We start from the raw sequence: 11836 nt of genomic DNA, 5'->3' as shown, positions 1-11836 counted from the left end.
GAATTTCGTCATTTTTTTTGTTTTTATATTGTCCGTTATGTAGCCTCTATTGTTGCTCCTCCAGAAATCGATATTCGAATTTTTACCGAGCTTCTTCGAGATCACCAGCCAAAGTGTTCTCTTTTTGTAAAATTAATCTGATAAGTATCTGCAAGTAACCTTAGGACACAAGATTTCTATAACAAGTAATTCAAATAAAAAGCTTGCAGTTTTCTTTTAATTGTCCAGCTTACTAAGTTTTTATTGCAAGGAAACTTTGAATAGCGTTTGAGATTGAAATAAAATTCGAGTTCAGGAAACTGCTTTCAAAAACTCGAGCCATAAAATAAAGATGAGGGTTTCAAGAAGTCTTGGTATTAGTTTTTTTTGTCGCTAGTTGCTTATCACTAGATTTATAGATTGTACCTTGTTTTTATTAAATCAAGTGATTTCGAACCAGGAAAGATGAAGTTTAAATTTGGTTATTTGCACGACAAGCCCACAAAAAGGTTTTTCATATTTTTCACATTCTAAGGTTTTTATATTTTGATTTTGCCTATCAGCTCAAACCGAATTTCCGTTCCCTTAGAGATAAAACTGAACAAACAAATGAAATATTTGCGCCCCCACGCTCCTTTACCCCTTTCTATTCCTTCCAATTTTCAAATGTGCTTACCTTTTCAAATTGACTCAAATAATTTTAAGGAAATTAAAACAACCCTTGAAACTACAAATCGAATATGGCTTTGACAAAGTGAAAATAATACAATTGACTGATTTTGAGAAATTATTTTTAATTTGCTGTTTGTTGAGCTTCTTTGTGAGAGCTGATCTCATAAGCTACTTTAAACTAATTACTTTTACTAGCTACTTTGTTGCTATTAAATAATTTATGAGAGCTGATACCCAAAAAGAGATGCTTCTGACATCTTTGATTTGCATTTTCCTGTTTTCCAGTATAATGAAACAGGTGGTTTTTTCATGTTTTATATCTGCAATTCATTCTAAGGGTTCAAGCATTTTGCCCGTTACGACTCTAATTTCTGAAAGATGCTCTACCCTCAATGGTTTTACTTGGGTTTTGTTTTTGCATGTGAATCAGATAAGGAAAAACATTTTGCTCATTTATCATTGAGAAATTTGAGATATGGAACATTGAACAAACATCATTGAAGAATTATGAACCCTAATAGACCGCAGAATTAAGAAAAAAGCTTTTAATTTTTCTTGCATCCAAATGAAAGTTGTGCTTAATATAAGCTTGATAAGAAGCTCTATCTGTGTAACGTAAACTTGGCTAAGGAGGTGAATCCCTGAGGAACAATAAAAACAAAAAAGTTTTAAAAGATACACAATCTCATGAACTTAAAACTAATTGGTGTAAAGGTTATTAGAACGGTAGGGATGCAAGTAAGCGATCATAGTTCATCCAATTACCGGTCCGATTTAACGGTAGTTGCGCTTTCTTAGACCTCCGAAATAGATCATTTATTCCTTATTAACAAACTTTTTCATAGTATATTAAAAACCAGAAAAAACGTTGGTCGCGGGGATAATATTGTGGAAAATACAGGTCTATTTTTAAAAGCTGGCGCAATTTGAAATTTTAGTTTATGTTGGTCTTATACACACATTGTTATACACTTTATTGAAGTTTTGACGGTTATTTGTCCGCATTTCAAAAATTTGTACGCTGAATTTGATTGTGCATTAACAGTTGAATAGCATTTTTAAGATCAAACATGCTGAGGCGCCAAATACGAGAGCGTAAAGAGTATCTCTACAGAAAGGCACAGGAGGAGAAACAACGCGCTACTGAAGTGAGGAAACAGAAAGTCAGAAGTGCTCTGGAGACAAATGCTCCTTTACCAACTGATCTGAAGAAGGATGCTCTAAGTATCCAGAAGTTACTCGACACTGACACACCTGGAATTGACCCTTTGGAGACGCACGAAGACGACGAATATCGATGGGCGGGAGTTGAGGACCCCAATGTGTACATAACAACTGGACACGATGCCAGCTCTAAGCTGAAAGAGTTCGCCAAAGAACTGCGGCTGGTGTTTCCCAACTCACAACGTGTAAACAGAGGAAAAACAGGTGTGAAGGAGCTTGCTAATATCTGCAGAGCTAATAATGTCACTGATTTGGTTATTATCCACGAACATCGTGGTATTCCAAACGCCATGGAAATTTGCCACATGCCTTATGGGCCGACAGCTTTTTTCTCATTGTCAAACGTCGTAATGCGACACGACATTCCAGACGTGGGGCCTATGTCTGAGGTCTTTCCGCACCTGGTGTTTCACAATTTTAGCTCTAAATTGGGCAACCGGGTCAAAAGTATTCTCAAGTATTTGTTCCCTGTTCCTAAAGAGGAGTCACAACGTGTGGTAACATTTTTCAATGATGATGATTTCATATCTTTTCGTCAACATACCTGGAGCAAAGGGGAAAATAAAGCAGACGACCCAGTTTTGACTGAAATCGGACCTCGATTTGAAATGCAGATTTACAAGATTGTTCTCGGAACTATTGAGCATGAGAATATTGCTGATGTTGAATGGAGGCTACATAACTTTGTGCGGACGGCAAATAAGAGAAAACTGTTAACAAACCCTGAAGATGAAGATCAGAATGACAAACAGACTTAGATTTTCAGAGCAAAATTTTGTTTGTTTTTGAGTTGCAGAATTTGATTATTCACCAGTTAATCAGTTTTTATAATCAGGTCTGCGTAATGTTTTTTCTATTTTAAGTTTGAGCTACTGTTTTATGTAGAAATTATAGGACTGCTTATCAACAGAAATTGTGATCTGATAATCAGTCAAGTTCCTCGCAAGCTTCTTGCCTAAAAATGACAATTGGCATCGGCTACGTTTCGCAAATGAAGTGTTCCAACCTGCGAAATAACCATTTATTAGCCGCCATCAGCTACTCAATGCTAGCTAACAGTTAGGCGTTGTCCTTTTCACGACTCGAGTAGAAGTTATAGGTTCGGTTTTGCGACTCGAAAGGGAATTATAGGGTATCTGCAGTTTTTAAATGGTAGAATTGCTACTGAAGCAGGATTTAAAAGTCAATACCAAACGTAAAAAGGTCCATCTGTTGTCTAGGCCTATCTGTTGAACAAAAGAATGTCAAATTAAGAAGAGAAAGTCAAATTATTGGTGGTTTTATCCACGTATTATTCTGAGCCAACAAGAAAATTAGGTGTAAACAAATTTTGCTAGGCGAGTAGTGCTTTGTTCACTTGCAGCATTTCAAAACCAATTCCCATTATTTAACTAAGTTTTTGGCCCAAATGATTTTTTGTCACTTATGTAAATAAACAGTTGTACTCATTTGAGAGTTTGGAGATATTGTAAAGCATTTATCAATCAGACTTGTGCAATGTTGGGCACTTTTTTCGTGTTTCTGCCGTTTTAAAGCATTTTATAGCATAAATTGATTTTCAAGTTTTACACTTATGGGAAGTTTTTTCGTTACAATCTTTTTCGTTACAAGCTTTGTTTACTATGGGACATTCTGATTTGAATATTTAAAAAATTTGAAACGTTTTTAATGAAAAAAACTAATTTTGGTTAAATGTTTGCGTTACTTTTTCATTTTTTTGTTTGCTACCTAATTCTTGTTTTTTTTGTGCTTTGAGCAACCTCTTTCTAGTAGAAGATTTTGTTTGAAGAAATTATATGTTTTATTAGCGGGCGCAGGTGGCTTGTTTTTTTGGGCGTGTTTTCACTGATATGAAGATTTTTAAAATTTAGTTTCCTCCTTTTGGCCCTCTTGTGTTTTGTCGGTTTTTTGCGTCACGAGGTCTATGGCTTTTCATTGAATGAATTAAAGCGATATCGAAGGGTCTCGATGGATGAGCAATTGTTGAGAGATCACAACCTGTAGAGAAGTGCTGTTTCTTTCCTGTTTTTCGAAGTTTTCATGTCTCGGTTTTCGTGTTCAACATAGGACTGACAATACTCAGTTTCGAATTGAACTGAATTTAGATTTTGTTCAACAATTTCTACTGTCAAAATCGAACTAATTGGGATTAACTGATGAAGCTGGGTCACGAAGTCATTATCGATTAGGCTCTCAGATGTCATTAAAGTGAATGCTAAGTGATATTATTGTTGGGCTGAATAGAATACTATTCAGAAGCGGAGTTCGGGAAGATTTTGAAAGCTAACTATGTTTGAACTAAATCAAAACAATTTTTGACTCTCGAAACAAAGGCCGTCAATTTGTATCTTTTCTCACTCTTTGAATTCATTTTCGACGTTAATTTGTCAATGGTAGCTTTGTTTAGGGGTTTTTGCTCTTTCGTTATTTGTTAGTGAATAAAAAATGCGCGAACTGTTTGGTATATGAGTGTGTTAGTCTAGCAAAAGATAAAAAAAACTTAGAAAAAATTGGTTGCTGATTTTCTCTAAACAATTTTTAGCAGGACCTTCTCGGTTATTTGTTTTTAACGTCCTTTTCAGATAAATTCTAGAAGTTTTCAGGGACTGATCACATTAGTCATAATGTATCTAATGTTTATTATGGCAAATTAGCGTTTATGAAGAGTGAAAAGATCAGAAGTGTAAAAAATGTTGCGAAAAACATTCCTCAATTTTTCCTTGTGAATTGGAAAATTTTAAATAGGTTTTGAGATCGAGTTTCTGAGTATCTTTCCAATTGTATCACTTCAGAATCTCTATGAAAAAGATATAGATTGCCTTAAATTGACTCAAGAAAGAACCAAAAGTTCTTACCCAAAAACGATCAGTTGGTGATCAGTATCGTTTGTGTTGCTGCACTTCTGGTGATTGAATTTATTTTATGAAGTTCTAAAGCAAGCATGCAAGTTGGCATAATTGTTCCTACGTTCGCTTGATAAATTCTTTGATACAGCTTAACTGAAAGGGTATGACTAGAGTACTCAGAAGAAAACCAGGAATTCGATTAATTAATTCGAAAATAATCAAATTTTATTACACTACAGCTCCAACAAATTGAATGAGATCATTTAGTATGCTTCTTGGAAAAATTTGTACAAAATGTGTATTTTTGTTACCAAAATATTTAGACTATCTATATTTTAGACGTTTACAATGAAAGCTATCAATAAGAAAGAGGAGAATGGAAAACAAGGAAACAGAACAAAGTTTTGTGACTCCTGATGTTCAATTCTTTTCTTGTTTTTGAAACTCCATTTTTCCTTTAAAACCATTTGTACTAGACGTTGATTTTCTTTGACCGATAGACTCAGGAGCTCTTATTGGTTGAAGTAACCACGACAATCTATCTAAATACACCATCATAAGGGGGCGTAAATTTGTAACTTTTAGGGTTAAAAAGTTACCGTTCTCCTGATTTTCATCAAAGTATCAGGTCAACAAAAATTTTGATTTCGAGGAAATTGTGAGAGAACAATTTACATTAAGAGGCGGTTTCAAAATTATGTCCAACGGATATTACCGAAAAAACACTATCGAGCAGATAAAAAATTCCAATGAAGGGCTACACCCTAGATTTGCAACAAACGAAGAGACATTGCATGACTGGTCGTTCGGAAGAAATATTTGTTCGATGCCACTCTCAATAAACATAACAGCAGTCAATAATAACATTTCAACGCAACGTTCACCAGAATGTTTTCGAACATGTTAATGGAGATACTAGACCGCCATTTGTCAAACGATTCTTAGTACAATAATTGATACATGAAAACTTAACAATTAGTTTTGGGGAACATAAATTTATTCAGCGAAATCTGCGCAGACTTCACATACGGTCTTTGGAAGAAAAATTTTTACAGGAGTTTGAGACCCATAGAACTAGTTCCTTCTATATGAGCTAGTAATGAGCTTTTGGGCTGTAAGTGTTTGCTGTTTTTATTTGATTTTCCTATTTAAGTTCGATTCAATTAGCGAAGTACACGACTTTTATACCCAATAATTTGCTGCTACGTCAAAATATATTTTATTATTGGATAATATATTTTATTTAGTTGAGTTATTGGATACTTTTCGTCATGTATGTCTGTAAATATGAGTTAAATTGACTACCCATTGACACTCGCTATGAATGGTTTCAATCGGTAGCCAACAGGCCGCGCTTCAATCCATCTATAACCCAATACTTCAGAAGGCATCATATTGTCTGCTTTGACTTCGTGCTGTTGCTCACACAGAAGTATTGCGCCTTTTCAAAACCGCTGCTCAGATTTTCGATTTCTAATTGAAATTTTCGGTTCTTTTAAAAAATATGAATAATTTTTAAAAATTAAATCGTGAACTGTGTTGAACTTCAAATTAAGATGATTGCAAGTATTTCTTTCATTATACAAAATTGACCAGAGCTTGTATCTGCTGTTTGTTAGCTTGAAGCATTCTAGGCATTGTTAATGATAGTGTGCACAGCAAATAGATGGAGAGTGTCTAAGAGGAATTTTAAAAAGCAAGCGAGGAGAGATGGAGAAAAGAGGAGAGAAGGAAGGGGGGTAGTAATGAGAGGAGAGAGAGAGAGAGAGGAATGTTAAGTTTTACAAGGAGACCGTGAAAGATGATACTTTCTATTGTCCATGTGATAAACAACAGAGCCGCTTCTGCTGTTGTACCTTCAGACTATGACTAGACATGTACATGTAGCACACACACATGAACACACATACATATGCACACCTACCCACAATAGCCGATGGAAACAGGTACACGCAGTAGGTGTGGGGAGGGGGGGGGGGGAGATGGGGGCTGAGAAAATCAAGATGAGGGAATAGTGATAGTAGGGTAGTAAGATTTAGCGCCGTTATGGCCTTAGCGTTTCTGCGCCTGCATATCTTATGCTGTCTTGAATATTCCCCCTTTTGATGCTGATGGAAATTGTATTATCTCCTCTCCCGTTTGGTGGTTGTGGTGCCAGGGGAGGGACGGAGTGGGCTAGTGCCCACCGGATGAGCACGCAATCTAATCCCCTTTGCCAGTCTGGACAAATTGAATATGGTTGGGGGTGGAAGAGTAAAATTAATGAAATTCACAGTCGCATAGCACGGGTTTAATGAGCCATCGGCGCAATCACAGACAATGGAATTTCAGAGAAAACAAAAAGATGAGCTTTTGTCTCGGAATTAGACCAGAATATCTTCCCTGTAACAAATGTTTAAAGCATGCTGAATTAACGTGCTCTGATTTGACAATGCAGGAAAAATTTGAAATTAAAATTTCATGTGCAAGCATCCGGAAGTATAATTTTGCCCAATGTTCCTTGCTTAGGGTTTACAGTAAGAGATGGATCCAAATGAAGAAACAAAACGAAACCGTTTATAATCTTGTTCTGACCCACTTTTTGCTAGTTTTGCTAATTTATTCGAAGTTCAGTTTTTTCATCATCAAGAAATTCACGAAATCAGCTATTTTAGTCCACTGTGTTTGAATTTGCCGGATTAGCTCACCTAAAAATGAATTTGCCGGATTAGCTCACCTAAAAATGAATTTGTCGGATTAGCACACCTAAATTGAATTTGCCGGATTAGCACACCTGAAAACTATAGTGGAAAGTATAAATTTACTATAAATTAGTTTTGCTAATTTATTCGAAATTGAGTTTTTTCATCATCAAAAAATGCACGAAATCAGCTATTTTAGTCCACTGTGTTTGAATTTGCCGGATTAGCACACCTAAAAATGCTGACACAATCATCGTTAACTGAAAAGATAGCTAATTTTACTTGATCTTCCTTTGAGAGTTCTTAATTAAAACTTTGCCGGTTTTTCCCAATTTAACTCGATAATTATCCAAAATGCATTATTTATTTTTTGATATAATGACTTTTTCTCAAACTATCCATATTTATAATATTCGCAACAATTGTGTGTTCCTACTAGGCAAGCAGCAATAGCGTTTTCTGTGAATAGATTATGAATTTAACGGCTTTGACACCGTCTTCTAGCGTAATTATTTGATTTTTTGTTTATTTTCGTAGTTATTTGCTGTTCTGCTTTTAGTTGTATGACAAAGTCTGAAATAAATGCAGGTTTCCTTCGGATAAAAAAGAACCAGTATTCTTATATCAGTTTATAGCTTAATTTTTCTTGACTTCAAGTTATTTTTAAAAAATTGACGTATTTTTTAACTGCGCATTTTGCTGTCCTTTTTTGTCTACTAGTTTTCTAGTCTCGTTAGTCACAGTATGCATCGCACATTATTTGTGTTAAAGAAAGGCACAACTAACATATCCAATATTTTTTACTGCATTGCTTATTGTTTTAACTGCTTTCAAGCCTGTTTTCGAACTTTAGTTTATATTTTGATTGTTTTCTGTATTTGTCCTTCTTTCTGCAGAAGTAAGACATATTCTGAATAATAACAGATCTCAATGGCTTTCTTTGGAGAAATAAATAAACCATTTTTGATTGGTTTTAGTTTTTATGGCTAATGTTTTTATGCCTTGTTTTCGAAAAACTAATTGTTTTCGAATGAAACAGGTGCGAAGTACAAATGTATGAAAAAATATAAACTGAAGTTTTAATTATTTTTTTTCGTTTAGGTTTTGTTTGACGCTATTTTGACTTGAATGTCATTTTTTGTTTAAAAAAATGCGATTGAGTTTTGGATGTGAATATTTGTTTTGTTGATTTTGATTTTGTTGTTTGTCTTGTATCGTAGTCCTAATAATGGCGTATCTCATCGGTCCTCTAATGTGGCGATTTTTTAATGGACTAAGTTATTTGAGTTGAAACATTTTTATTCATACTCCTTTTTTTAACAATCTTTACGCAATGTTTAGGCAATTAACCCAAAATGTAAATGGTCGGGGTCGGAAGATTATGTACAAAATATCTTTTCTGATAAATTTTTTTATTAAAATCGAGAGATCGTTCCGTACATCAAAATGCATCCAGAGTCAGAAGAAACATTGTCTTGAATTATTAAATTGACAAAAAGTTAAGTGATCATTAAAACAAAACATTGGCTTGTAATATAGATTGTACCATGCTAAAGAAATATTCACTTCAAAACTTACTTCTATAGTGAACCACACAAAGCTTGATTTTAAAACCTGTTAAAAAATGCGGTTTCTTAAAAATTTCTCCGTAACAATTTTCGCAACTCGGCTTTAAAAGTAACTGAATTGCAAAAAAATTGGCAAAGTCCATTCTTTAGAACAATAAATAACAGCAGTACCAACAAAGGATGCTTGCTGATATTTTCTGCTCGAATCGCTCAAAATTCCAGCCTTACAAAACCTGAGTTAATTTATCACAAACAGCATGGAGTTTTTCATCAGTATATACTTAATGAAGATCGGTAACGTTGTTTTGACGAAAATAGGAGTGAGATGTTCTTTGACAACGTAAAGTCTTCATTATTGAAAAGTTTAACCGAAAAACTGGCTTGGCTAAAATTGAGTCTGAAGAAACTAAATGGTTGAAGAATGAAGAAATCTACCTCAAAACAGATTTGTTTACTACTGGCCATCCGTTGAATTTTTTGCAATTCAAATAGTTTGAAATTTCACGTTGCGATTTTTGCGACTTGTAAAGGAGTAATGGTGATCTTTCTTTAAGTCAGTCACTTCTGAATTAGAGGATCTGTTTTAGATCAAATGCTGCACGTGAAACGATGAGCAAAAGTCAAGAGCAGAGAGGGAGTTTAGACTGGTTTTCATTCATGCTCTTCTGAGAGAGAGAGCGAGAAAAGTAAATCTGAAAAAGTTGCAAAGCGTGTGGCTTTTTTAACGCAGCTTTTTTCTTACTTCTAAATTAATTTTATAAGATAACTGTGTTTGTCTCTATTAAGTAAACTAGTATTAGTACAGTTGGAGTTCTTTGTGATCATCTGATAAAAAAAACTATCAGCCGTTTTGCATTGTGAGATTCCTTATTTGCAGTTTTGTTATCTTTTTCCAATTTTCAGAGCATCTTGGGAGATTTTTGGTAGCAATTATTTATATTAGTGGATTTTTGGCTTTTTCTTCTGAATCAAGCTTTCTGCTATAGCTTTTGGTTTTAATTACGTGTAAAAGAGTTATTATTTAGGTACTGATACCGTTATTTAGACTTGACAGTTCAAGGTTTCATACATCGCAATTTTTTCTGAAATCAATTACGCAAACTTTCAACTTCTTTCCGGTTTTTTGTTGGTTGTCTTTTTTTGGTATTTCTCATTAGTTCTAACTGGAATTGCGTAGTGCACTGATGCAGCAGAATAATCTATAAAAGGTTGCTCCAGAACAACAATCAAGAAGTGGAACTTTAACTTCTTTCGGAGTTTTTTTTAACAATTCTTTTTCTTCACTTATCCTCGGTTTGATCTTTCTGTAGCGTTTTTCTTCTTTTTTAAATCAAAATTTTGTCAGGTATAAATTTATTTATGTTGCGAGAAACTTCGGCAATAGTGGTTGCGGTGGAGTATTTTGGAATTAAATCAGATATCTTTACAGATATCTTTTTAAGCCTTTCTCTTTTTTTTCCTGTTATTGTTTTAAAGTGATTAGAAGATTTAACTAGTCAACTCAATTTATTCATCGAGTGTTTGGCCGGGGTGTAAGGGACTCTGTATTTTTAGTCGGTTCCGGAGTCTTCCCGCTTTGTTCGTGAGATCTGCACACAGTTTTTTGTACACTTTTTGTCAAAGTCAAATTGGAGTAAAGATCTTAGTCACGTTGGCGAAGTAAGAGGGGCGAAAAACGAATACGTTTTGAAGCGTCATTTTTTCCAGGGACATTCAAACTAAGTGGAAATTTGTTGTTGTTTGAAGAGATTTTTAGTTTGAGAGCAAATTTTTTTTTTCACGTGCGACAGTGTGATGTTATTGCCGTTTTTTGTAAGAATATATCTTAAGTGCAATAAGTATCTTCTAGTATTACACAGTTGCATTGGTTCATACCCGTTAAATACCAACTAAAACTTTTCCAATACTTTGACGCTACATGTTTTCATGAAATAAAAGATATTTTTTTGGATTTTGCCTGTTTTGGATTTCTTTGTTTTGTTTCCTACTTTTATCAGTGATACCTCTAGGTGACTCTCTTGATGCTTGAATAAAATATTTTAGTGATTTGATTTGAAATTAGTGGCTTTAAGGACTGGACCACAAACTGTTTTCAAAAAATTATTGGCATTTTTTGTAGTATTTTTTCTCTTTTTTCTCATTATGGACAGCTTGAAGTGGCACTCTTATGAGTCCCATTTGCGAGTTCTTGTTACTGTTTTTGTTGTTCTGTCGCTGGCTCATAATAATGACAGATGTTTACTGTATCAAATCATATCGGAAACCTTTAAATGGCTTGCTTTCAAGCCTGACAGTTTTCACGAATTTGACGCGACTCGCGATAAAATTGTTGGTATTTGGATTATGACCATTTTTGTTATTGTCTTGTTGTCGTGTTGGTTAGTCTCATTAATAAGGTCTCATTTTGCTCTCTAATTGAGCATAATAGAGTCTGTTTAAGGGTTTCAGCTTATCGCTACTAATCTAATTGGCTTTGACTGCATTTGTTTTCGACAATTTTTTTATTGTTATGTGCATTTGTTGCTACTTTGTTGCATGTTTCACAAGTTTTTTCCATTAAAGATGATAATTTGATTGACATTTGCTTCCTATTGATAGATAGTACAAAAGATGCTCAAGAGTTCAAATTTCGGTTGCGTGTTTCATTGAAGCCACTTATTTTCCATGATTTCTAGAATGTTGTTTTCTGTTTTCTAACCTACTGTTATATAGAGGTCTTATGAGGTTGACGTTGTCGGGAAAATGAATTGATTTGTACCGTTTTCTAGCTTCAGTTGTAATTCAGGACTGCTCCTTCTGTGTTTGTTTTATTTCGTTGAGATTTTTGTTACGACCATGTGACGTCACAATTTCTTCAAATCTGCTT

General features: G+C 34.4%; 1 protein-coding gene across 1 annotated transcript; it reads left to right on the top strand.

Annotated features, from left to right (window-relative positions):
* Nucleotides 1-1679: 1679 nt before the first annotated feature.
* On the top strand, nucleotides 1680-2693 carry LOC142343938 (U3 small nucleolar ribonucleoprotein IMP4-like). Its single transcript, XM_075395338.1, has one exon. The coding sequence runs from the start codon at nucleotides 1722-1724 to the stop codon at nucleotides 2631-2633; it is 912 nt and encodes a 303-aa protein (XP_075251453.1). The 5' UTR covers nucleotides 1680-1721; the 3' UTR covers nucleotides 2634-2693.
* The last annotated feature ends 9143 nt before the right edge of the window (nucleotides 2694-11836 follow it).

The sequence above is a fragment of the Convolutriloba macropyga genome, chromosome 8 (genome assembly GCF_964194025.1).
Source record: "Convolutriloba macropyga chromosome 8, txConMacr16.3, whole genome shotgun sequence".
Classification (NCBI taxonomy): Eukaryota; Metazoa; Xenacoelomorpha; order Acoela; family Convolutidae; genus Convolutriloba; species Convolutriloba macropyga.
This window is presented reverse-complemented; position numbering and strand designations above follow the sequence as displayed.

Bases quoted from the DNA above. Each gene is read 5' to 3' on its own strand.
- LOC142343938 (XM_075395338.1), top strand. From the start codon at position 1,722: ATGCTGAGGCGCCAAATACGAGAGCGTAAAGAGTATCTCTACAGAAAG.